The sequence below is a fragment of the Anas platyrhynchos genome, chromosome 2 (genome assembly GCF_047663525.1).
Source record: "Anas platyrhynchos isolate ZD024472 breed Pekin duck chromosome 2, IASCAAS_PekinDuck_T2T, whole genome shotgun sequence".
NCBI lineage: Eukaryota > Metazoa > Chordata > Aves > Anseriformes > Anatidae > Anas > Anas platyrhynchos.
Genome location: NC_092588.1, coordinates 35961670 through 35989139, shown reverse-complemented (window position 1 = coordinate 35989139; position 27470 = coordinate 35961670). Strand labels below are relative to the sequence as shown.

At 39.6% G+C, this 27470-nt stretch overlaps 1 protein-coding gene across 5 annotated transcripts in view; it reads left to right on the top strand.

Annotated features, from left to right (window-relative positions):
- Positions 1 to 27470, top strand: part of SGK3 (serum/glucocorticoid regulated kinase family member 3) — a 54204-nt gene that overhangs the window by 24116 nt on the left and 2618 nt on the right. For 4 of the 5 annotated variants that reach the window (XM_038174552.2, XM_038174554.2, XM_038174553.2 and 1 more), the window contains exons 2-14: positions 2530 to 2736; positions 6876 to 6959; positions 8849 to 8921; positions 11659 to 11734; positions 18073 to 18160; positions 20127 to 20176; positions 21235 to 21292; positions 22095 to 22178; positions 22272 to 22403; positions 24373 to 24485; positions 24705 to 24741; positions 24856 to 24942; positions 26964 to 27059. In XM_038174552.2, coding sequence (XP_038030480.1) covers positions 2659 to 2736; positions 6876 to 6959; positions 8849 to 8921; positions 11659 to 11734; positions 18073 to 18160; positions 20127 to 20176; positions 21235 to 21292; positions 22095 to 22178; positions 22272 to 22403; positions 24373 to 24485; positions 24705 to 24741; positions 24856 to 24942; positions 26964 to 27059 — 1056 coding nt within the window. In that variant the 5' untranslated portion in view covers positions 2530 to 2658. Of the gene's footprint in view, positions 1 to 2529; positions 2737 to 6875; positions 6960 to 8848; positions 8922 to 11658; positions 11735 to 18072; positions 18161 to 20126; positions 20177 to 21234; positions 21293 to 22094; positions 22179 to 22271; positions 22404 to 24372; positions 24486 to 24704; positions 24742 to 24855; positions 24943 to 26963; positions 27060 to 27470 lie in introns of those variants that run through there. The other variant, XM_038174555.2, reaches the window with a different exon arrangement.

Sequence of the window (27470 nt, the reverse complement as noted above, 5' to 3'; positions counted from 1 at the left end):
GAGACTTCACAACTGACAGTGTCTGTAAAATTCACTCGTATCTGAGTGAATTTACACCACAGACACCACAGTTTACGCTTTTGAAGCTGCATACGAAAATATCTCAGCCCTTTGCTTCTCATCACTACTTGGTGTAGTTACCGCAGCAGCGGTGGCTTTACCTGCTGCCGACACTGCAGCTGTGTTCCTGAACTGCCCTGTGGCAAAGATCGAGGCAAATCCATCCTTAGGTGTACAGGCAGGTGTGTAGTGCAGGTACAAGCCCTTGAGAGCCAGTGTGCTTGTGGCAAGCAAATTGCAAGACAGCTGTGAGCCTCGGGAGCGCAGTGTCCGAGCTGCTGGTGATGCATTTCTTCCCAGGTCGGCGGCGTGTTGGTGACCCGGGCACAGCTCAGAGGAGAGGCCTCAGGGAAGGAAAATAATCGAGCCAGCGAGCTTCCAGGTGGCTCGAGGAAAGAAACACGAGCGTGGCAGTTTCAGCGTTTCGGATGATTGATTCCTTTTATTTTCCCCTCCAGTAAGATGAACAAACTTTTCCTGAATTAATCTGGGTGACACTTCCTCCTTTTGTTTTCCCCAGAACTTTCAGCTTCAGATCTGGAATGAAACTCGTTCTGTAACTGATACATTTTGCACTACAGCTGTTAATCCGTACTGCTCTAATGGTGTTTAAGGCTACGGCACCCAGGAACAAAAGTGAAAGGGAGGAGAGAAGTGTGAGAACGGCTGCAAGCATGTCAGCAACCTCTGTAATGAATGGCAATTTACAAGAGGAGAAGGATGATGAGTGATATTAGTCAGGAAACATCCCATTCTTTGTAAAGCTTTACTGATTGTTTTGGTTTTTTATGTGATGAGCAGGAAGATGGGGCTTGTTTTCAGTTCCTGACACTGTATCTGAAGTGGCTGAAGAATGACCTAACCCTCCAGCGAAGTGGAAGCTGAGCGAAACACTGAAAGCAGCGTACGCTGGCTATTTTCGTGGGCCTCTTAAGGTGGAGAAGGGCACAGCTAGCCTTCTAGATCTTAATTTTAGTGTGTGGGAACGGGTGAAGAACAGCCTTAAGGAAATGCCAGTGTAAAAAGGGCCTTGTTGTAATAAGGCTCTTTTTTTTTTTTTTTTTTTTTTTTTTTTTCTAAATGGTGGCTTGCCAAGGGAATAGAGGAACCAATTCGAAACTCTAGGTCTGTGTAACTGGCTTGGATTAAGTGTGAGGTAGTCAAACTAAAAGGGGAAGGAAAAAGATGCTCACCCCTGCGATTGCCTAACCAGTGAAGTTAGGAACCACCAAATTCAGAGCGGTGCAGATGGAGCAGAGCCATCCCCTGGATCTGTTGCAGTCTGGCTGCTCTGTCACTCAGCTGTGATTACAGTAGCTTCAAACACTCCTCCTTGTTTAAAGTCACCATGTAGCTTTTTAAAAGTTAAGTATTTTTTTTAATGACCGCAGGAGGAATAATAATAATGTGGAAGTTTGCATCGGGAAGATGATCTGGCTTTTGGGAACAAGAGAAATAGGCGACTGACTGAGATTAGCTGGGTATCAGGAACATCTTTTCCCTGGATTCCAGGGGCTTTTGCCTGCGTGCCAACATAAATATGGGTGTCTCTGTAACGGCAGAATTACATCAGATTAGCTTGTGCTTTTTGGAAATCCATGATATGAAATATGCGGTCCGGTTTAATACTTGCCTGTTTTAAGAAAACAGGGAGTTAAATGCTGAACGGGGCCCTCCTTTTTCCTCTGGGTGTTTTGGAGAGAACAGCGGTCTCCTCTTTCTACAAAACCAAAACACCAACAAGAGAACTTCTCATGTTTGTAGCTCGGTCAGACTCACGATGTTCTGTGTTCACTAAAGCTCTCCAGCTGGCTGTGCAGGCCTGAACAGGGGGCTGAAGGCATTTAACATGAGTGCCTGGTACTGAAGTTCCTGTTACTTGCAGCACTTGCGACAGGAGTGGACGACCTTCCTCCGGTGCTAAACACAAAGTGTGCCATGTAGGGATTGGACGCACAGACACAAGGTGCCTGTGTCCCTCTCTGAAATTCCCATGAAAGAAGAATTTCTTCTGTCGTCTTTGATCTCTGATGTGATAATTAAACACACTCGGCATGTTCTGGCAAATCTGAAGTGCCCTCTGGTTCAGACTTGTGCAGTTGGAAATATTTGTTTTGAAGTGAACCCTTCCAAACGTGCGTGTTACTGGCTTTTCTCAGCTGATACCTGATTTTTTTTTTTTTTTTTTTTAATTTTAAGTATTTATCCATGGTCTATCTTTATTCTTTTGAAGTAGGGGACTCAGTCTATTTCCAGCACAGTGCTTTTGGGGTGTCCTCAGAGAACGTGAGTGATTTCAGTGAACTGCCAAGGACCACAGGCAGGAAAGTTTACGAAATTGTAACCTTTATATCTATACATACACATAGTAAAGTGTATTTCCTGCAAGGAAAAGTTAGTGTTACGCGGGTTTTAGCACAATCAGTTAAGCATTCCTTCCCTCAGTTTTCCTTTTTCTGTTCCCCCCAGGATTACACGATGGAATTGAAATTCTCTCAAGAAGAGCGGCGTGTCTTGGACCAGCACCGCTGAAGTTTCCTTCTGGGTGCAGCACCCGGAGCACGGTCCTGTAACAAGCTGGTCACAAGAGCACGTGCAATGGATCACAAAGAAAGCTGCCCAAGTGTTAGCATTCCCAGCTCCGATGAACACAGAGAGAAGAAGAAAAGATTTACTGTAAGTATAGCCAAGTGTAAGCACTGTAGGGAAATGCCCAGGTTATTGACACTTAGATGTGCTCCTTTTTGGGGTTTGGCAGTGAGTGTATTGTTATTTTCAACAGGCTTACAGAAGTCCGTTCATTTGCTCTTGTGAGCGCTGGCCATAGTCCAGTCTGAGAGGTTGTGAATGTTTTACAGTGTTTAACTCTGCTTTCTGCAAAAAGAATTTGGCTTTGCACATTTCTGATACTCCACTTCCCACTCCCAAATAGCAGCATTTTCAATGGAAAATACAGAAGCATTCAAATGTGGGTTTAACATTTTGGTACCAAATTAAAATTTGGCATCCTACATGATTATTTTTAAGAAAAACACTTTTCTAAAGGAATAAAATGTTTTTTGAAATTACCATTTTTCCCCCATATAGGTATCCTGTTATGCTTTTTTTTTGTAAAAGAAAAAAAAGACATAAAGCATCACATTTCTGAAAGACCTTCTTTCAGTCTTCCTTCCTGTTTTCCCGATCCTAATGCCTGTGAGTTTTTTCCTATCCTGTTCCCATTTCCACCCCTGTCATTCCCCTCCCTTTCTTCCTTTTTTGGTCTCCCAGTTTGACTTTCTTTCTGAAAGTGGTCATGCCATTCAGTGGGGGAACTCTTTGCAGACTGAAAAATAAAGGAGTGCAGGGTGGATTTTTGTTTTGTAATTATGTTAGTGTATAAAGACAGCTTCATAGTACTTCCTTTAAAAAGCTCCGACTGCTTCATTGCTCTTGTGAAACTTCCTCTAAGCCTGCTCTCTCTGTCTGTCTCTGAATTAGTCACTCTTCAGAAGTGGAATGTAAACACACTTAGAATGAATTGCTGCCTGAAGAATACAACAAAACAAAGATCTACTTAGTTATTTATCCGTGTCTATCCTCTTCCCCTCCTTTCAGAGAAGAGGGGTATTTGATTCTTCAAGTTTAGCGAGATGTAATTGGAGGCAGAAGTGTTCTAGTAAAAGGAACAAGCAAAAGAGAAGTTTGCTGCATGTGTGGGAAACTCAAATGAGCAAGAAAAACTTGGTAAAAGTCAAAGCTTCAGCAAAACAGGCTTGTTTTATTGCAGCAGTGCTGGCAGTCCTGCTGTTAAAATGTGTCAGTGTGGTACATTTGTGGCACATTACTGGTATTTAGATCTCCAGGTCATTTTAAGGGGTGTGACAACCTTAGCTACATAAAGGCAATTTCTCTGGGCATGCCCTGCAGAAAGCTCTACCAGCAGTGGTAGGAAACTTCAAAAATCGGGTGTAGAGAGGGGGTGGGGGGTTATAGAGGAATCCACCCTGGCTTGTGCAGTGTGGAGGTATGCCTCCTCTTGGCGTTTTCTGCTTCCTGCATCAAGCAGCGTGACAAGAGCCACTTCTCACAACCAAGCTTTTGACTATTATCACGTGTATTTTTGGATTTCATGAGAGCAGCGAGGGTTGTGCTGAGCTCTGTGGTAGGAGCCGTGAATTCCAAAAGATCCGTGAGGGCTTTTGCTGTGTCTCCTCTTCTGTAGCTGTGCTGTAATGACTGGAGCCTGTCAGTACTGCTTTTGGACAGCAGTGAGAGAGAAGGGCGGGGTGAACACTTTGTGCTTAACAAATTTGTGGTAGGTCATAGCTGTCTCTTTCTGATGGCAGTGTTAGTTCAATCTCTTTAAACAGCAATAAAAGCCTGAGGCAAAGGAAAATCTTAAAAAGAAGACTTCAGGTGGCCACTTTGTATAAGCTTTACCTTAATATCACTTACAGAACTATATCACTGATGTGTCTTTTGTGAAACTGTTCTAGAATCTCACTGGTTTCAATAGAAATTATAAATTCTAGCTCAAACCTTACTGTGGTTCACTTGATGTTGGCACAGAAACAAGATAACTATATGCAACTTAGCGTCTACTAGCTCTTCTTTTTTTCTCACACTTGCCATGCTGAAGCGTTTTTAAAAACAACACGTGTCTGTGTACTTGTGACTCTGATAAGTAAGTCAAGCTTTTCAGTTTTGTCTTTTTAAATTGAGCTCTTAGTTCCTCCTGAGCATCTTCATAACCTTTTATTGAGCATTTGATTATTTTTTTGTTAAATACTACCTGCATGTTGTAATACATTTATCTATATATGGATGTATTGACTAATAATAATTTCATGGGTGAATATTTTTGGGTGTTCTGTCCAGGAGGCTTTTTTGCTTCCACTTAATTCCTGGTAGCCAGCTTCTTTGTACATCCAATCTAGTTCACTGCCCTGCCTTTTTCTAAAGATTCAACATTCAATGCCTGTTTTAATTAAAAAAAATGTGGGGGGGAAGGGGGACACAAAAATACTTGCTTGTTTTGGACTGCACTAGGCTATATTAATTGCTGTCCTGTCCTTGCTTTATAGCGGCCTGCTTTCTTTTGCCTGTGTTGACCAAACAGCTGTGTTTTGGATTTCTTGCTTTCATCCCTGTGCTGTTTAATGTCTGAGGCTTAACCTTGTCTTCGGACGTGTCCTCTTGTCTCCTGCTATCACATACAAAGAAATCTCAGTATGTCTGATGCCACGTGTGTTCATGATGTTCAGTCCTTCTATATCTGTTGAACTTGGGGTTTTTCTTTTGCTGGGCACGCAGGAGCTTAGGTGATGGTGTGAGCTGGGCTCTCCTTTTATGGTTCTTCTGCCTTTTTGCTCTCCCATACTGGGTCACTGTTCTCACAGCTAGCTGCTGCAAGAACAAAGCAGCTTTCACTTTGAGGTTGCTGGCTGGGGGAATATCATCTTGCATCTCAAGTTATGCTCATCTCTGCGTTCTGCCCTTCTAATTTAAAATTATGTCCGTGGCTTGCTGCTCGAGTTGGTTGGCATTGATCTGCTGTGCAGTCCCAGGGAGTGGTGATTTTGTTTGAGCATTATTTGTGGTACTTGATTGCTGTACAAGCAATAAGCACAGTCTTGGTTTACAGCTGAAACTTGTGCTGAAACTTTCACTGTTTACAGACTAGGGAGGCTCTAGAAAGGAGCACAGCTAGGTTTTATGTTTATCAGTATAAGAGAGAGCTAATTTTCCAAGCAGAGTCTCATCAGCATCCAAGTGGATGCTTCATCCAGCTTCCTGTGTTCCCCAGGGAAGACTGAAGGCAGCTTGAGGAGCTAACCTGCATGAATACAGATCTCAGGCTAAGGAACTGCTGGTGGTGCCTGTCACTTCCACTGAGGGAGCTGAAAGGAGAGGGGTGAGCTGCTGTTGCTGGGGCATTCCCAGCTTTCTAGAACAGGAATTAGCAGCCTTCTGTACTTGTTTCCTTGCCATCTTCATTTTCTCCCCTGAAGAAATAGCCAGACCCTTTCTGGAAGCACAAGGAGATAGGAAAGGGAGTTCAACAAGTTGCATAAGGGGAAAGGTCTTGATGAGAGGTAGGAGAAGTTAGCCTGGAGACTCATCCATCAACCAGGTTTACAAAGCCTGGGATCCACAGTCTGCCTAGTTACTGGAATCCTTTCCTACCATGGGTTTGAATGTCCACAACTGTGCAGCAGGTTCCAGCTACTCCTCCCTTGATCCCAAAACAGTATTATGTAGCCTGCACTGTGTGTCAGCCACAGCACATTTTTCCCCCTGAGCAATTTATAGCATCATAGGCAATTCTAGATCCAGCCCAAATCATTCTAAGTCCTCAGCCTGACTATAATATACATTCAAGATGTTGCGAGGAGTTGTTCTCCATATACCTGTCTTCCGTATGTGCTTGCTCCCTGGGTTTTGGTGAAGGCAATCTGCAACTTTTAAATGTTTTCCTTCCTTAGTATTAGTATTCACTATGAATTATCAAGGCATTAACACATTCCCTAGTAAATCCTGTTGGATGTGAACTAAGTTATGGAACTCCATGAGATCAGCTTTGCTTTTTCTTTAGTTTATTCAAGACCTAGGTAAACAAAAACTACCTCTGTAAAAGGCAAGACGCTTTTGATTGTTCTTTTAATCCTTTGCATTGCTGTTTATACCTTTGTTGTCAGAAAAAACATACTTGTTCACCTATGTATACACCATAAACTTAACAAGCTGGCCTGATTTTCACCTAAGGGTTAAACATGGGAGTTTCTTTTTTAAACTTTGCTATTGGCGTTAACTTTATCTTTGTGTTACTGCAGGTTTACAAAGTGTTGGTGTCGGTTGGCAGAAATGAGTGGTTTGTCCTCAGACGGTATGCAGAGTTCGATAAGCTCTACAATACGGTAAGCAAAAGGCAGGCGTATGGCCCTGTGCCAGGACAGCACAGGATAACACTTGTTTGCAGTGGTAGGGCTGGAGTTAATTTCCTCATTGAGGAGTTCGAGTCAACATTCAATAACCATAGGGGCCTGTTTTAAGAAAATTACAGCGTGTTTAAAAAAAAAAAACCTTCGGTTTGTTTGAATTTTAAACTGAAAATTGGCTCTTTGGTCACTGCTTTCTGTTGTTGCTTGGGATCATTGTGTAGTAGTTCCAATTTACTGGTTGTCAAAACATAATTATGTATTTATGATGGTAAAATTCACAGCGAAACTTGAACCGTCTAGCTAGATGAATTTCTCTTCAAATAGGTGTCTTATTTTGAAGGACTGAAAGCAATTAAGTAATCCTTTTGTCTTAATACAAACTATCTGTGAAGTCAGTCATAGCAATTGCCACCTGTATTTTCATAGCCAAATTCAGTGGTGGTGTTCCAAACGAAATAGGCCTCTTCACCAACTGAACGAGGGTTTCTTTGACTCATTGCTAGGAGACAATTTTGCCTCATTTATGTAGCAGGTAGGTGCAGCTCAGCTGTGCGGTCTGTTTCCCTGTCCTGTACTGTGTCAGTACTGATCCAGTACTGATTTCTAGTTCTTTGTGTTTGGGGCCTGCAATTTTTGCTTTAATAAAGGAAGAAATAATTCTCTGTGATCCCTGTAAGTAAAGATGACGTTAAATGCTTAACTGTGCCTCAGTTTCCCTTCGGTTGTCCCTGTCAGAAGCACTCCCTTAGCGCACATGGATTTATATTTGACAGTGGTATACAAATGCAGGTAAATGAGCTTGGTGCTTTCTTAAGGTCTGAGCTGAAGTCATGCCATGCTTTGCCTGCATCTTGGGGTAGGCTTCAAAGTGATGTGAAAGCAAAGCATCCCCTTCTCAGTGCCTCCAGAGTGCATTTTGGTGATCCCATTCCCTTTGGTAAGACATTTCAGTGATTCCGTTCCTGTTTCCACACTCCCCTCCTTCTCCTCTCTTCAGGTTGTCATTGCTCTGCTGAAGTTTGTTCAGCGCTGGTCTTTCTAATGCACATAGAAGTGGAGGTCATGGGGAAGCATCTAGTTTCTATTCAGTGTAATTCATACAGTGTAAAACATCAAAAATAACTTGTATTGCGAACTGGAAGAGATGCAGATGTTCTTAAGGAAAGAACTGCCAAGTACTGTATCAGAAAAATACTTTCTTAAAAGAGGATGAAGAATGAAGAGTACCTAAAGATGAAGTGAGGCTTGGCTCAGCTCACATCAGATTTTTTTTGGTGAAATTCAGTGATGCTGTGTATGATCTGATCAGTTTATCAGTACAGAATGTAATTCACTTATCAAATGCAGTATCATGAAGCATAGGTTGTTCATCTGTTTGCAGTTTTGACTTGGGGTAGACCACCTGTGGATTTTATACGTAAAAAAAAAAAAAGCATGCATGCATACATACGTATCATATAGAAACAAGAAAATAAAAAAAAAAGGAAAAAGAAAGGAGGGACAGGGAACATCCAAGAGAGAAAGATAGAAGAAGAAACAAGGAGAATAAAACCAACATGGAAATTCTAGCCTACTTTTTTTTTTTAATCTGTGACAAGTGGAAAGCCATTATGATAACCCTGCAAGAAGGTAGTCCATAGCTTTCTAAAGTGAGCTGCCCTGTGGATTTAAAAGGGTATGACTGGCATAAACAAGCTGAGTGCAAGTTGTTTTTTTCCCAAGCATCTGGGTAAAGAAGATGGAAAAGAGGAGCAGAATTACTAATAATCAGATGTTCAAACCATTCCTCAGAAATCAAATAAAATGCAATTATTTCTAGATACTTGATGTCTAAGCACAGTTCAATTGTACATCTTTATTTTCAGCTAAAGAAGCAATTTCCAACTATGAACCTGAAGATTCCAGCTAAAAGAATATTCGGAGATAACTTTGATCCCGGTAAGTTATTACCTTGTTGCTTGTTTTGTCAGTGCCTTTATTTTAGACTTGATTTGTTGCAGCCTACAAGAAGCTATCTTAGATGAGTCTTACAGCAATCCTCAAACCAGTGACTAACCCAAAGGTTAGTCATACTTCAGTGAAGAACAGGAGCTAGTGTAGGTAGGTGTTCTGCCTTCTGATCTTGAGCAAACTGTTGCTTGGTGGCCCAATACCTCTTGTAGTGAGTGCTCCAGCTCTTCCAAACTGTCCCATGTTCTGGATTGTGAGAGATTCTGAGCTGTCACTTGTAATCTCTCTTATGTAAAAGCAAAAGCCATATCACAGACTCTCCGAAACATATGCCTATTAATTTTTAATCTATTTTCTGTGATTCTTTTTCCCCTAAAAAATAAATAACTGAGGGATTTGTCCTTGAAGGCTCTAGAGCTTTGTATCTAAATGCGCTTCCTTGGACAGTTCAGATGAGAATGAACCTTTTCCTGTTGTTGCTGCACTTCTGGAAGCCTGTCTGATGAGATGATGGTGTGATACAGTTAGGAGTGATAGGACAAAATTAAAGCTGCCTGCATCAAAATGTTAATGGAAAATCATTCTTAAAAGTGCATCTAATCAATGTAAGCGACACAGTGGATGAATAAATACAAAGGCTAATTAATGAGCAGTGCAAGTCTTTGCTCTGAGTGTTTATACTCATCAGACCCTTTTTATTTAAGGATTTTGCTGAAGGTCATTGGGAACTTCCCTCCATCCCCTGGCTTGTTGATGTGATCAGTCTGAGTTGGTAGTTTCACCTCCTCATGCACCTGTGTAAAGGTTTCCTATTCTTCTTTGCTGAACTACGAGTGGATTCAAAGTTGTTGACATTCTTGGGATGTGCTTGAAGTACAAGTAGATTTAAAAGTGTTGACCTTCTTGGCATGTGTTTGGATTTCTTTAAGAGTTCTTTCAAACATCTTAATTTTTACAGTTCATTATCTGCACCCTGACATGAAGCTTCCTTTTCGTGTTGCCTTCCTCTGATGACTGCTTCTGATAAAAATGTAAAGGATGTCCGAAAGTTATACATGTATTGTGTCTACAGGGACTTTTTGCTTTATTTTGTTGTTTTTTTATCCAAACTTGGGACTTTCAGAACTGGCTGAACACCTATTGATGTTGTACAGCCAGATACAGTGAGATTTCTTGGACTGACATTTAGAAAATGAGATTTTAAATGGGAATGGAGGGAGTAAAACTTTTTAATAAAACTATGTTTGTAAAATATAGTTCTCAGACTTGTTTTAAGTTCCTGAGAGCTACCCTGAAATTCTTGAAGCATGAGAAAATAAGTAGTTCTTATGATTTTTCTTGCTGCAGGCCAGGGTGATACTCACTTAAAGAATTATTTATCTTAAAACTGATTTACTAAAGCTTTGATGTAAGGTTTCTGATGGCTTCTGAAATAAGTCACGTTTTACAGATTTTGGAAAAGTATCTTAATTTTGTCAGTCCATTCTTTAGTGTGCATCTCAGGTATGCAGTATTGTAGTGGTAAGCATAGCAGAGTGAAACTGAAATATCCCTTTCCCCAAATCTGTATAAAATACTGTTACAACGTACGTTATCATTTAAACACAGTTTTTATTGTCACTTAGGTTATTTCAAAATTAATTCCATTTTAACTTCAAAAACAGGACAGAAGGAAATCATAGGATCCAGTCAAAATACAGAACTAGGAAATTACAGCAGACGTTTCAGCTGATGTGGTGCGGATGTTTTTTTCTTCAACAACAGGGATAGGTTTGTAGGCTTAGAGCAGTAGATGACATCCTGCATCTACCATGCTGCAATAGCTGGTGTAGATGTTGGTGACTTATGTAAAATCCTTATGCGAATTTACCTCCTATTCTGGGGATTATTTAATAACCTAGCAAGGATTTAGGGATTATATTCGTGAAAAAACATGAACATTTTTCCTAATATTGGGGAGGGGGACGACTTGAAACATTTAAGTTATCAGTAACCTGCTTATGGCAGTTACTGGAATACCTTAAATGTTAGTACACAAATTAATTTTTGTGGAATAATTATTTGTGATTGATACAAGCAGTGAAAGATGAGATTTTTCTGTTCAACACTCATTATTTTCCTATTTCAAGTCCCTACTGTATCTTTCCGTATTGCTTAAAGAGTTGCATGTTTTAAGCTTTGTATGAGGTTGAAGATTCTGATCATTTATGTATTTTTTTTGTTTATTTTAAAGTTAGAGGTGATGTGCAATATGGAAAGAGATGTATTTTAGTTAAATATCTGAGTGCCTGCTGGCTGGATGATTGTGCAACTTTTCCACTGCCATACCTTTATTCTGGAAATATGCTGCTTGGTGGGACTGTTTGCGTAAAAACTTGTGCAACTGAGGTCAAGTTTTGCCACTGGCTTTTTTTTTCTGAGCAAAATTAGGACCTGAAGGGCTCATCCATGCAATGGAGGCTGCACAGGTTGGCCCACTGTGGTTGCACGTTGCTCTTGGAGCGCTTGAGTTCATGTTTAATCTACCTGCCTTACTACATTTTAAGGTAGTGTTACAGATGAACTGAAATTTGTTCTCTCACCTCACCTGAACATTTTTAAGCTTGTGATTTTCATTTGTTCTTTTTAACTGCTATCCATTTAAGTCCTTAAAAAAAAAAAACAAACTGGAAAACAAGTCTTTTTCATGATCTCACTGATCATTCCTAATAAATCTTTTTTTCAGATTTTATTAAACAGAGAAGAGCAGGACTGAATGAATTCATTCAAAACTTAGTTAGACAGCCAGAGCTATGCAACCAGTAAGTAGTTTCCTTTCTGTTTTATAAGGACTATTTAAAGGACATGAGATGTCAAATACAAAATTGCAAATTAAGTATTTCTTACTAGAACATTTCTGTTACCTGTTCAGTGCTTTTAAGTATAATAGATAATCTTTAAAGTGGTGTCTCTCTTCCTCAAGAAAAATCTAGAGGCTCAAGAATAATAGAAAATGTTTTTGTTTTCTCAAAGCCAATCTAAAAATAAAGTTTTGCAATGAACTTATTTTAGTTTAAGGGGTGCAGGTTCCAGTGTAAACTCTCTCGCTCTAGGGTGGATGCTTGTTTTTACTATTTGAGAACTCAACCGCTTGCTGCTGTGTTGCTCTTCTAGGAGTGACTGCATCCTTTTGTTAGAGCAATTCGCCAGAACTTGTTTTTAACCACGTTAATCAAGTAGCTTTATCAGCTTGACTTGGGATAACCAAACTGACCAGCTTAAAACACACAACCATGGTTCTGTGTAGACTCTTCTTGCAGAAGAACTGCAGGTGGGATGACCTTGCTCAGTGGGACACTGATGAGATGGTCACACATCACAAACAGCTCCAGTTAAATCTGGAGGAGTGTTTGCAAATTGATCTTGGGGGTAAACCACATTTCTTTCAGTATAAATCTAAACCTAATAAATTTAAACTAAAGCCGTGCAGCTTTCTGCATTGCTTGATCTAGTTAAACAGCAAAGCTCTGTCTGGCATTACTGCTGAGTTTCCTTATTGCATACGCTTTGTTTAATTAGCCTATCAGTACAACCTGTGAAACTGTCCCTTTCCCACAGGAAAAAAATACCTGAGAATATTGCTGCAGTTTGAAATATGCAGTCAGATATTTGAAATATGCAGTCAGATATTATTTTCCAACTATTTAATGTCTATTAAGTTGACGTATGTACTTCCTTTCCTTTTTGAAAAAGAAGGGGAAAAAAAAGTCTTTATGTATACGTATTCCTTGTGACGAGTGGAAAAAACTTTGAAACACAGTCTTTATGGTGAAATAGTTTTCCACTAAAGGAAACGCTGTGAATTTTGTGGTCATAGCATTGTTCTTCTCTGGGAAAGAACAGAAGGCACTTTAAAATAATGTGTTGAAAGCTAATCTGTTTTGTTCAATTAGGAAAGGATATATATTTTTTTTAATTTAGTACAACCCCCTCTCATTTGGTCTTCAGTTTCTCCAAATACCAAATAAAAGTATTTTGTCTCAAAACATCTTAGATTTGTTCTCTAAACGGAAAGCCATCCTTTTATGTGCATCACATATTGCAGCAAATCACATTAATAGCTACATAATCTACATAATCTGTTGTCTTTTCCTATGTGCCAATAAATATGAGCAGTAAAGAAATACCAAAATATGACAACCCTGGGTTTTTTGGTAAAGCCTGCTAGAAACTACTCAAAGACTCAATCACCACATATTCCTTACTGTAAGCCCATATATATGTTTTCTTAAATTGTTTTGCTTTAATATGCCAGTGAATTTGGTATTAAGTAAAATAACTTGTAGGAAGTTAGTTAGTAATAAAGACTTGGGGTTGTTTGCATTTTCAGGGAAGTTTAAAAAAGCTCACCTTCCGCTAAATCTTCGAGCATTAAAACCAGTATTGGGAGTTCATACTTTTAAGTCTTGCTTGGGCAAACTTTCACTAAAGTTTAAGGTTTGCTTGTGATGCTTTCTCCTTTCTGGAAGAGAAGGCACCTGAACATCTGGATTGAAAAGCACAAATGTCAGGCTCAGCATGTCCAAGATAGAAGTGCTTACATGATTTTCTGATACGTAGCTTTATGTTTTTGTTTTTTTATTCTTCAGTGAATTTTGTTATTGGACTAGTTATGTTTTTGAATATCGTATCCAACACAAATATTTCTGCTCAATAATCAACCAACAAAAACCTGAAGTGCATTAGAGTCATCAGAGAGGCTCTGTAAGGGCTGGTGGGTGATTTTCTTGCAGTCCCTGTCAGGTGGAACACCAGGTTGGGTGAACTGTTGTCTTAAAGTGAATTTGGAATTAGGTGGACCAACTTCAAGCTGTATTTACTCAGCTAACTGTATTTGTAGGAGAACTTGCTCTCGTGGGTAGAATGCAGATACAGCATGCACACACCAAAAAAAAAAAAAATTCATAAGGGATAGAGATGTGATAATGCATCCTCCTAGATGAATGATAGGATCTGCTAATTTGTTCCTTGTGAACGCTGTGAATCACCTAAATCACTGAGCTGCTTTCCCCCTCAAACGTAGGTCTTCACTGAAAAGATGTCCAAAGAAAATGTTTGAATCCCAGGGTATAATAGTGAGTGCATTAAAGATGTACCATAGCTATTTTTAAATAGACCAAAGTAGCTCCTTAATGAAAATGAGTACATTTGCATAACACTTGAAGAACTTGAGGATAACAATACCCTGCAACCTCTGTGGGGAAATGAGTTACCAGCTCTTTAAGTGAGAAGCAGGTATCTGTATCAGTTCCCTAGAAGAGAATTAGAGTGATGAGATTTTCTGGTGTCCAAATCTGATGGATATAAAAATGTATACGGAACCTCTGGATTTCAAGGGACTGCAATATGTGTTAGGAAAAATTAAACCTTGCATTAGAGTAGTCTGGTTCTTTTAAAATCTTCCTGTACTTTGTCTTTTTGACTATCTTTTTTTGCATAAGAAAGAAAGCAGTGTTTTAAATTTTTTAAAAAGGTGTGCAGAGAAGGGGGAGTAGCTGGGCACCATTATTTAGATAAAAGTATGTCCTTGCTTTTGATAGGATCTTAATGTTTATTAATTTTACCATTTTGCTCCAAAGATTTTAACTTTTTGAGCTTGTTCATGTTTGTGTGCATACAGAACTGTGTATCCGCAGTTTTTGTGGGGGTTCATGTGTTTGCATAACTAGAAGGAACCATGTTTAGGCAGAGCTTGGGACCCCTTCATGGATTTTCAGAGATGATCCATAAGTGAAATTGACCCAGTCCATCATATAAGTCCAGGCAAAACCAACTTTCTGGTAGTAAATATACTATGCATATTGAACATACCTTTCTAAACTATTTTCTTACTTCTTTTAGTTTGACGTGAGGTTATTTTAGGAACGGTTTTAATGTATTTTAAGATACTTTGAATTAACACAACATGAGCTAATGATGCTGCTGCAGTCTTGGCTAAGGAATCGGTTTGTTAAACTTTATTTTATTCATTACTTTTTTTGCAATGCTTCCACAGCTGCTAAAATCACAGCTGAGGATGGTGTAACACTGATCAGTTATGCCTCTGGCTGCTACATCCTGCAGAACTGTTGAATGCTCTGCGGCTGTACAGCAGTCCTTCACTGAACTATTTTTTCCTGCTCTAAATTCACTCGTGGACAAAGTTACTATAGTAACTATTTGAGATGTATTGCAACGCGCTCTACTTAATCAGCCAGTTGTCCAACATAATTAATGCAGAAAGATAATTAAGGTCAGGTTTGTTACTATGTGTCTAGTGAAAAATGTTAACGTTTTATTCTTCATTTTATAATAGACAGAGGTTCGAGACTTAAGTTGTTGTGTGATGAGTCAATATTACTCCAATTTTCAAACAACAGTGATTTTTCTATTCTGGGGAGTGAGGATACAAAACATACCCTGAAATAGATCAGCACGTGGAGTTCATGTAAGATGGGAAAAGCTAAGCTGAACTGATGGTGTGAAATTGCATGAACAATCTTGTCGCTGTACTTTAACCTGAAAGGCTAATGGCAACTGAAATAGATTTCATACAGGGTTTAGGAGTACAGAGTGTAAGCGATGGAGACTGTGAGCCTCGAGTAATTTATGGCATGATTTAGGTTCAGTAACGCTAATATGAAATACAGCAGCTGGAGAAATGTCAAAAACAGCTCGGTTCTTGCTTCTGATCCTTGCTTTACGGAAGTTTGAAGGGTGAAATGATGGAAAATAGCGAAGTATATCTGCTGCTGATAGAAAAGCTACCCTATTTTGTATATACTGGTGATGAAAGGGCAGCTCCATTTTTGTTGTTGTTTTTCGTACTGAGTGAGTCATGCAGAGTTTCCTATCTGAGGCTCTCCTGGGAGCTTCTCAGAAAACTTTCTCTGAAATTTGGGTAATGCTTCTTCCTGAATAAGCTAGCTGCCTTGTAGTGAATCACAGGATGGTTTGGGTTAGAAGGTACTTTAAAGATCATCTAATTCCAGCCCCCCTGTCGAGGGCAGGGACATGTTCCACTTCAGCAGGTTGCCCAAAGCCCCATCCAGCCTGGCCTTGAACGTTCCCAGAGATGGGGCATCCGTAACTTCTCTGGGCAACCTGTTTCAGCTACCCTCTTTTAGTTTGAAAACACTGCTTCTTGTTCTGTCACTACGCTCCCTAATGAAGTGTCCCTCTCCTGCTTGCTTGTAGGACCCCTTTAGGTACTGGAAGGTTGCTGTAGGAACTCTCCTGTCTTTTTGGGAGAGGTGCTCCAGCCCTCTGGTCATCCTGCTGGCCCTCCTCTGGACTCACTTCTGTAGGTCCATGTCCTCCTTGTGCCCCAGAGCTGGATGCAGTGGGGTCACAAGAGCAGAGTAGAGGGGGACAATCACCTCCCTCACCCTGCTGGTCAGTGCTTCTTCTGATACAGCCCAGAATATGCTTCTTTTTCTGGGCTGCAATCTCACATCGCTGGCTCGTGTTGAGCTTCTTGTCCACCACCACCCCCGGGTCCTTCTCCTCAGGGCTGCTCTCAATCCATTCCCCACCCAGCCTGTGTTTGTGCTTATATGATGTGGAACAATGTCAAATGCTTTGCACAAGGCCATGGAGATGATGTCATGTGCTCTTCCCCTATCAACCAGTGCTATAACCCTGTTGTGGAAGGCCACCAAATTAGTCAGGCATGATCTGCCCTTAGTAAAGCCATGTTGGATGTCACAAATCACTTCCTTATTTTCCAGGTGCCTTAGCATATTATCCAGGAGGATCTGCTCCTTGGTCTTGCTGGGCACAGCAGTGAGAATGACTGGCCTGTAGTCCCCTGGGTTTTCCTTTTTTCCCCTTTTAAACATGGGGGTTATGTTTCCCTCTTCTGGTCAGTGGGAACTTCATTAGACTGCCACGACTTCTCAAATATGACAGACAGTGGCTTACTGACTACATCTACCAGTTCCCTTTGCACCCATGGACGCCTCTCATCAGGTCCCATGGACTTGTGCACCTTCAGGTACCTTAGATGGTCTTAAACCTGATCTTCTCCTACTGTGGCTGGTTCTTCATTCTCACAGTCCCTCTGGGACTTGAACTATGTGACTGGAGCTATCACTGGTGAAGACTGAGGCAGAAAAGTCACTGAGTACCTCAGCTTCCTCCATATCCCAAACAGGTCTCCCGTTTCCTTCTGGAAAGGGTCCACTATTTCCCTGGTCTTCCTTCTATCAATGACGTACCTATAGAAGACTTTACTGGTGCCTTTAATGTCCCTGGCCAAATTTAATGCTAACAGAGCTTTAGTTTTCCTAACCTGATCCCTGGCTGCTCAGATGATTTGTTTGTGATTTTGGAATTGGAGTGCATGATAGTGAACTGCAGGAACTTGAAAGATTCAAGGCTTCTCTTCAAGTGGTATGCGAGCTGAAAGTGACACCCAATTAGGAATTAATTTTGCCCCCACTTTTGCATCTCATTATGCAGTATGGGAAGCTTTCAGTCTCTCTTGCCAGTTTCTGAAGGATAGCATTTTGCTCCTGCAATTAAATTGAAAGATTTATTGCACTGTTGTTAGTGCCCAGCTAGCTTACATTGGGACTACAAAACCACCATCTTCCACTTAGAAGCAGATGGGGACAGGAACATTACTACTATCACGTACCTCTTGGGACATGCATCTCCCTTTGGCATACAGACTAGATATTTCATTCTGTACAGCGTTGTGTTACTTCATTACTTTTAGAAAACTAAAATCAGTCTTATAACTGTTCATTTTTTTGGAAGAAAATGGGTTTTGTTGTGGTTTCTGGCTAGTTAGAACTTACACTTTGCATACCGCTTTTTCTTCTAATATTTTTAATGTACTCCTACAGAACTTTGTCTCATGAAGCCTTCACATATGTGTACTTTCACATGTCAAATTCTTGCAAGTGGAAAAGATGACTTATGTAACATACTCAGCAGTTGAATTATGTTGTTATAAAAAAATCTGTGGTATACAGTCCATAATTACCAGGAGTGTAGAACTTTGTGATGAGTAGCTTCTCGGTTGACTGTTGTTGAAGCCATTACTATTTTTCTACGATTCGGGCTGAAATGGTGCAGGTTATTGGTGTCCTAATGCATCTCATTGTGCTTCTAGCCCAGACGTCAGAGCGTTTCTTCAGATGGATAACCCCAAACACCAGTCAGATCCATCTGAAGATGAAGATGAAAGGAGCAATCAGAAGGTAATAAAACAGACATAGAGCAGTCTTCTAAACTTCAGCTACTCAACAGCAATCTTAAGTATATTGCTTACTGAAAATTGCCAATCGGTTTTGCAGTAAATCTCTTCTCTACTCTTTTAAACAAAACTGTTCTGCTGTGGGCTGTAGGATATTTTCCTGTCAGATAGGAATAGCGGAGAAGATTTAGAATGATTGCTAGCTTTGTCTTGCTTCTTCCCCATTTGCTGCGGGTGAAAGACTCAGATTTAGTCACAGTTTAGTTGTCACAGTTCTTTTCAGTCTCTTCAAAGATTCTTGCTGAGGACATCTGGCAAGGAGCAGCGGAGACTGAATGTTTAATTGTGTGGGGTTTTGTTTGTTTTTTGTTTTGGTTTTTAAAGAGAGGGAGAAATGCAATTCTCATGGAGGAAAAAGAAATTTCAGCCTTTCTAGAAGTCACTCAGGAGCAAAGATGGATTTAATTTCAGTTCGTATTGAACACTGTGTGAGGTCTCAAGCCTCTTTTGTCAGAAGAGCCACTACAGAAGTACAATTTAGATGGATTCTCTGTAAGTTGATTTACAATCTCCAGAAACAGCACTGGTTGAAAAAAGTCTTTCTAGGAAGGCAGAAGTGCCATGATTGACCTTGTTTTCTCTGGTTTACTTCTTGGCATATAGATGTGACCTGGGTACTTCTCTTTTTATTCAGTCCCTCTTAAAGAATGTAAGAATTGCCTTTTTGAATCTGCTGTGGATCATACACAATGCAGTGTGTTGCTGAAAGTCTCACTTCCAAAGATGCCGGTCTTTGCTTTTTTTTTTTCCCCTTCTGAAGTACTTGACAGCACAGCGAGCATACAGCAGAATATTGCAGAATATTACAACTTAAAAGACAAGTTTTCTTCTCCTCTTTTGAAAGATACTTTAATGTGGAAAGCTTCCACGGAAAATACATGATGTATTATATCACAACAAATTCCAAAATAGGAGGAGAGCTAATGTGTAGTGGCCTGGGCCGTACTCTTTGATAGAAGTTAATGCTCTCATAGCTACTCTAAGTGATGTAGCTGTACAACCAGGAGCAGTAACAACCCCCCCAGTCTTAAAATGTACATAGTGGCTCTTCACAGTTTAGTGCCATGGTGTGGTTGGTTCTTACTAGTGCAGTAGTCACATCTTGTGTTGCTGCTCAGGGCATTCTCTGCTTTTGTGGGAGCACTGATTTTGTGATGCCTGTCTGCCTATCTCCAGATAACTTGTCTTTGGAATTTGCCTTTCTCTGATAAAGTCCAAAATAACAGTGCGGGTACTGCTGCTGCTTCTTTATTTAAAAACAAAATGGAGAAAGTTACTTAAATGAAGGTGGTTTCCTCTTGTCTGTGTAATTTCCAAATTCCAGCTGGGTGTGTGCTGGTAAGACTCATACCATTCCTGGAATTAGTTAGTTAACCTTTAATGTCAGGGTGGGAAAGGTTGGTAATGTTTTTTCTTGGTGGGGGGAATGTTCACTTTTTTTTTTTTTTTAAAGCACTACGTCTTTAATTAGACTCTTGCATAAGCAGTGGGGATTAAAAATAATTTTATTGGTAAGGTCTTGGAGAATTTAGGACAAAAGGTAGAAACTATTCCTAGAGTGAATAGGGAGGGAGCCAAATTCTCCATGAGGAACGCATCGTTTGTTGAGACACAGTCTTAAATTTTCATTCTTAATCTTGTCCTTTTCTATCTGCACATGACTACTGTATTATCTTTATCCTGCAATATGATGTGTGTGGAAATATTTTGTGACAATGTGGTGACGGCCAGATATTGCAACTTACAGTGCTCCCAGTTTAGATGTTAGATATCTGTGAAAAGCTATTCTAACAAGTGTAGGGGTATAGGTGGAGCAAATCAGTGAAGTATTTTGTAATTACTACTGGTTAAAGTATAAGAGAAAATAAATAAAGTGAAAAATAAAACAAACCTATTTTTTCTCTCAACAGTTAAATTCTACCTCACCGAATATCAACTTGGGACCATCTGGAAATCCTCAGTAGGTTTCAATTAACTACAAGCTGAAAAATTAGACTGAATATAATTGTTAATAATATGAAGAGTTCTTTGGACGTACGGCTTTACTTTTTATTTTCACTGCTTGGAAGGAAGCAAGACATTTAATCCCGTGCTAAATAAATCCTTTAATTTTTTTTTCCTTTTCACCTTCAGGTTTTGTTAGTCTGCTGTTATCTGTAGGTTCGTGCCCAGTGTGCCCCAGGACTACACTGCTGTCCTTTTACTTAAGGATGATATAGCCAAAAAAAAACCTCTCTTCCTTTGGGAGTGGTCCCAAAACTGTTAAGAATGTGACCACTTTCTGAAAACAAGTTCCTTTTAGTACATGACAAAGGAGCAATTTACCTTGTTGATAATACAGACTGCAGTCACAAATTGCTTCTCTGGTGTCTTCTGCAGAGTTTCTGTTCTCAGATACCTACAAATTTGTGCTTTTGTCATCAAAGCACAAAGCTTTTTCTCTTTTTTTGTTGTTGTTGTTTTTTTTCTCCTCAGATTTGTCCTGGGCTAACAGGGAAAATGCTTAAAAGACTGCAGCAAGAAATGAAATTTTAAGAGTACTTCCCTTGAGGGACAGTAAATGAAGAAGGTGTATTGGGACATTACTGTTGTTTCAGTAGCCAAAGAGATGGATAATTATTTTGCTGACAAAAATACTTCTGAATTGGACTTAGGAAAAAAATGAGGGAATTATTGGAAATAACCGAAAGGAGTGGTGATGCGGGAAGTGGAAAAACAGACTGAATTTATACAAACACATGCTCAGAAGAGGAAGGTGTAACAGCCTCCCTCCTCTCGCTTTAATTTAAAATGGGGGAGCAATGCATGGAGGTAAGGATGGGCTGAAGAAAGAGAATAGATGACAAACGTAGTCCTTCCTTCCCTCGTGTAAGCTCTAGAGTCCATTTGGCTGTTGAGAAATAGGAGACGAGCTCCAGGAAAAGTCATGGGGAAATGAAGATTTAATTATTATTTCTTTAAAAAAATAAACTAGAGGCTATGGCCAAATGACCTGTATCCTTTCTAAATATCTTTCAGCGCTAAACCAACAGACTTCGATTTCCTGAAAGTCATTGGGAAAGGAAGCTTTGGCAAGGTGAGCTTTCTAATTCCTGTCTTACCTGGTACAGGGGTTCCAGCTGCTGTCTTGCATAGTGACTGCTGGCTGGAGACTTTGACGGAGGCTTTGAGAACTGTATCATCCTAGGGTGGTATATAAATTCTTGTATTGGATTCCTGTTGCTGCCACTTCATAGTAGTGCTGCTATTTATTGCTGGTGTGGTGGTAGTTGTCTGCCTTGGTCACTTGTTGGGAGTAACAAATTAGTGTTTTCCTCTCTTGTTAAGAGCCGTAGGGATCCTCTCTTTTCCCCAGGGAGGAAGGGAGGTACCCCTGTGCTCGTGCAGCAGCTGGAGTACAAACCCTGTGCTTGCCTTTGTTGGTGTGGGCTGCTATGTCAAGCACCTAGTGCTATGGAGCAGCACTTTGAGAAGTGACTTTCATATTGATATTCTCCAAAAAGATGCAACAGAGAAACTCTCTTGAAATCTTTAACAAGTTATTTTTCAAAGTGTTGTTTTTCCACAGAATTAACTTTAAAACGTACAAAACCAGCTGAAATTTGTCTCTAGAGAGACAGCGGCTCCTGGAAAATAAATGCTGTAATTCAGTCTTTCATGATACCGCTATATAGACAGATTATGTTAAACTGTATCACTGTTCTGCTGCTATCTACTCTAAACTCTGTTCACTCTGTTGGTGATTGACTACATGAAAAGCAGAGATGCTATTGAGAACATGTAGCTTTAATGCTTTTCAGTTATGCTGAAATTAAGAAAATATTAATAGGATGTGAAATACAGCAGCCGCGTTTCTTCGTTTGTTTTGAACTTCACAGGTTCTTCTTGCCAAAAGAAAACTGGATGGGAAATATTATGCTGTCAAAGTGCTGCAGAAGAAGATTGTTCTTAACAGGAAAGAGGTGAAGAAAATATGCTCTCTCCCTCACCCCTTTCTCTTTCCCTTAATTACAAAATTGTTCCTGTTTACTTACTGATCCTTTACCTCTCTACAGCAAAAACATATTATGGCTGAACGTAACGTGCTTCTGAAAAATGTGAAACATCCATTTCTAGTGGGATTACATTACTCATTCCAAACTACGGAAAAGCTTTACTTTGTTCTGGATTTCATTAATGGAGGAGAGGTATGTGGTGATTCTACTTGGATTTGAGCCTCTTTATTCCTCTCACCTAGAATTAGCACGATGAAATGATCCTTTACAGTGGGCTGTGATCGGTATTATCCCAGGTTTTGAACGTCTTGGTTCTTTATCTAAAGCAATGCTGTGCCTGCAGACTTCTGTGGCTATACAAACCCTGTTCTTATCAACAGTTTCAATCCAGAATTAATTCATGGATGTCAGATAAAAATACTGTCTCTTTTACAGTTACCTAAATTTATCTCTGTTATGAATTAATCATATGTTGACACTTTTCAGCATGTAAAACTGTCTTTTTCTCTTTCATCTGAATTAGCTGAGATGCTGGTATTTCAAAAGTGGAAGGAAAGAAACAGGCAATTGAGTTTGCTACTATGTTTATAGGAATCTTGGGATTATTCTGTGGCTTTGCATTGGCTTATTATTTATTGCCAAATAGCCTTATTCTCGGGATTGTTTTCCCTGAAGTGATGCTATTGAGTATGAGGACTCATTAAGTAACTTGGAGGAAAATGTGTGAAAGAAATGGAAGAAGGCTGTAAATATTTAATTAAGATGTTCTGGACCAGTTTGAAAAGCAACATGGCTCTGGCTAAAGACAAAGTATTTCCAGGAGTGCTCAAGAAACTACTGGCTGAATAGCTAATAAACTTGAGCAGGGTATGAAATGTCACTTCTGTTTCTTCCTGAGGTTTTACGGAAAACTGGGGCATTGCAGACTGAGTTGTGACTGAAGATCACCAAGTGTAGTGAAAAGTGATTGTGTGATAGTATTATCCAATGTGTGTGCTGTAAAGGGGAGCTGTCCTGCTATGTTTTCAATTTGGTAACTTATTGCTGTAAAATACACACCTTTTCAAAAGGCTTTAGAGAGCCTTAAAGCAGAATAGAGGAGGAGGAGACAGGATGCTGTTGTAGAAGATAAAACTCTGGTAGCTGACAGAGAACATGAGAAGGAGGTAGAGTTTAGTTTAGTTCAGGATAGCTCGGGGTTACCTGTTATGTCCCTGCAGCTGTCTCTACGCAGAAAAGAGTAAAGTATGTAGAATAAATCATTATGAAGTACGAATTGTGGTATATGTTTAGTAGATAAGGCCCACTGCCAGTATTCATGATGCCCCCAGACCTGGACTCCAAACCCCTTTGAGTGTCGGAGTCTGGACTTTGATGAACCTTCCTCTAGCCTAATGTACTGTCGTCTAATTCAGACAGCATTAACAAACTCCTCGTTTGCTCTACTCCGAATTTTTGGCTACAGCTTAGCTTGGATATCTTCCAGGCAAACTGAAGTACAATTTAAAAACAGCCTTCAAAGTTCAATGAAGCACTTGGAAATTTTTTGGTGGCTTTTTGCAGGTAGAAAACAGAAAAATTCTGTTCTCTTAAAAAATAAATAAATAAAATAAAAGTTGACTGTAGCACAATTTCATATGTATATGATTTAATCTTTGGCTGGACTTCTGCATCTGCTCAAACTATTTACAGCCAAAGTTTTGTAGTTGAGAACATCAGTGAATCAGCCTGGAATATACATCTCCTGAAGTGTTCTCAGAATACAATTAAATAATTTTATACAAAACTTTGAATACAAGGATACTCAGAAACGGAAGATGACTTGATTGACACCTGACTATATCCTGTTAGGAGGTTTGTCTTGCATGGTTGAATCTTGCCAGCCTCTATTCACAGCTTAGTGTTTTTTCCCATTTTTTTGACTATTCTTGGTTTTAAGGGGATATCCTTGTAGCTGAGTTACCTGTGTGTTTTAGAAGTGTAAAAGACCAGAAAAGAAGTGGGTAAAGGAACGTTGTAATGCAGCAAAGCCAATTTTATTTCATTTTCCATTCTTAAAAGTGTAGACAGTTAAGTAAAATGACTCTTTACTGTTAAAATCGCACCTTACTAACCTGATTTTGTGTGTTTTGTTCTTATTTGCTGTTTTGCGTATTTACAGCTGTTCTTTCACTTACAAAGAGAACGTTCCTTTCCTGAGCACAGAGCCAGATTTTATGCTGCTGAAATCGCCAGTGCACTGGGCTACTTACACTCCATAAATATAGTGTACAGGTAAGTTTCTGAGCTGTACTCTTGTAGTGCAGAAGTTCAAGTGGGACAAATTACTGAGTAAAAAAAAGTGCTGTATGAAGTCATCTTGGGAGAAATTTGAACATAATGTTTTCAAAAAACTTAAAGCTTCTTTCAACTGAAGAATAAAAGCCAATGTCTTTGAAGCTTTTGTGTTAGTGACTTCTGCTTTGAATTAATACAATGATTTTTTTTTAATAGGGATTTAAAGCCAGAAAACATTCTCCTAGATGCACTAGTAAGTATGCAACATGATTTTTGATTTTCTATCCTCACAAAGCAGACATTTATGCATATGCATGTCGAGCATGTTCTTTTTTTTTTTTTAAAATAATACTCTTTTCTTAAACAGGGTCACGTTGTGTTGACAGACTTTGGACTTTGTAAAGAAGGGATTGCAAGTTCTGAAACTACTGCAACTTTCTGTGGGACACCAGAAGTATGTTGACGACTTCCGTGTCTTTTGACTAATAACTAATGTTTGTTGACAATTATTTGTGTAAATAGAAGATCAAATACTCAGTTTTGTATTGCTGGAGACTTGCATTCTTTTTACAAGCTCTTCCATGCAACCAGACCAAAGGAGACTTTACTGAAGATCTGTTCTTTGTGCTGTTTGCTAATATACAGTATCTCCTCCTTACTGCCCACATCCTCATAAATTATCTCTTCTGTCCTCCCTCTTCCCAAGCCTTTTCACATACTCTGTTTCTTCCCATCTCTCCTAACCACTGGCTAGACACAGGACAGTTGGTTTTTGTAACAGCTGCGACAGATTTGCCAGTATGATTTTATTTACCATATCCTGCCACTCATTTTTAGTAGGGTTAGAGGCACTTCGTATCTTGTGAGACTTGAGCAACTTTTGTATGTGACTGCAACTTTGAACTTGATGACAGCTTATTTAACTTTGTCTCTTTTTATTAAGAAAAACAGACTGGAAAACAGAAATCTGGAAGTATTAAACATGTAGTAGGGATTGACTGAGATGCCAAGAGTAGTGGCTTTTTTTTTTTTTTTTTTTACTTGGAGCATAATTTAAATTATGGAAAAGGCCTTTGGCAGAGAAGGATGGGTGAGGAGTGTACAATATACAGAACACTGGTGTTAAATTTGTTTGAGGAAAATCTGTGGGACTTTTTTCTCGTGTTCAGAAACCTAGTTTTCATGCTTACCTTGGACTTGAAAGAGTTGCAGCATAAGAGGATGCTAATGCAGTTGCTTAATATTTGTTCTTAAAAATGTAAAGACTAAATGTAACCGCTGTGTATTACTCTTTCTAATCCAAGATACAGATTCAAATATTTCATAATCCTGCTAAGAGGGTAACAGTATTCTCTGTTCCTACACACTGAGTTGTTTGACTTCCAGCACCTATAAAGCTCAAATGAGAGTCTGAAAGGTTAAAACAAGTAGTTGAGTTCAGAATACTCAACTGCTTTCACTGCTTTTGCAGGGCCATCTGTAGACGAATGAGGTACAGGGCACTCATGCATACAAAAGGTTTGAGAAATACCGATACAAACAAACTATGACTTTCAGCTCGTGTCATTGCAGTGGTATCTGTGCCTTGTCCATTTACAAGGAGAGGCTACCATACGTTTTATACATTAACTTTCAGAATCTGGATACTGGAATGATAGAAGTGAACAACCTCTTGCCTTGAGGGAAAGGATTAGAAACTATGTGTGTGATATGTTGAAAACTGAGCTGATGATGATCCAGCTGTACTGATTTTATATTACATATCCACCAAGAATGGTCTTGTACTGTGAAGTGCTGTGTTTGTACTGTAGCGTTAGTAAGTTCTGAGACGCTGAGCAGATTTCTTGCAAGGCAGATGGAAACCAGTTAGCATTGTCATTGTTGGATACCAGATGTTTGCAATATGTTTGCAATAAATCAAATGACAGCTATTTTACAAGGACTTCCAATTTCGATAATTTAACCGTTCACAACTTATGCCCTCACTAAAGTTTACGGTGAAATTTAGAGTGAGGCATACTGTTTCTCAGTGATAAGCTTGAAGCAGAATGAACTTCACCTTTCGTGCTTACGTACTGGATGGGGAGCACTCAGGCTTGGAATGGCAGCACAGGCTTGGCTGGTGGCCAGCTTGCTGACAGAGAGGTACGCTGGGAGAATGTCGCCTCTCGTACATCACGGCAGCCTACTTGAAATGTTTAACAAGTTTCGTAATGGAGGTGGGAACGTAATTTGGCAAAACAATAGTGTTTGGAAAGCATTGTTTCAGTTGGGAAAACAGCTGTCCTACTTGCTAAATGAGCAGACGGTGATGAAGTATTTGCCTTGAAGGATAAGATAAATGTCAGTCTTAAAATTGCTGTGAGCAACTTTTCCTGAAGATGTTTACTGTTATGTGCCTCAAACTTAGTTTTTTTGTTTGTTTGTTTTGTTTTTATTGCTATCCTAATGCTCTATTTTTCCTTTTAATTTCAGTATCTTGCACCAGAAGTTATTAAAAAGCAGCCCTATGACAACACAGTAGACTGGTGGTGCCTCGGTGCAGTTCTTTATGAAATGCTGTACGGGCTGGTACGTACTTAATGCATGTGGGGCAGGGATTGCTTCCCTTTTTCTCCCTCTGTATCTCACCTGAAGTACACCAGAGTGTCAAAGATGCTGCCTTCTGCAGAGTGTTGAAGTACTCCACTTCAGTGGATGAACAGTTTGCCTTAACATCACATCTGTTTTTCTCTTTTGGATTTTGCATTGCCTCTGGATGCTTAAGCTTTTGCTTTCCAGTGAAGTCCTAGACATCAATTCTGAAGACAGGTAGCCATGACTGAGGGAACATCGGAGTAAACTGCATCGATAGTGATAATACCCAATAAATTAAAATATGTATTTTAACTTAGGTCTTCCAGGAGTTCTTCTAGCTCTTTTGCTGTTTAATGCAATATTAAAAGAAAAAAATCTTTCTTACTGTGCTTCTAGACATATGTG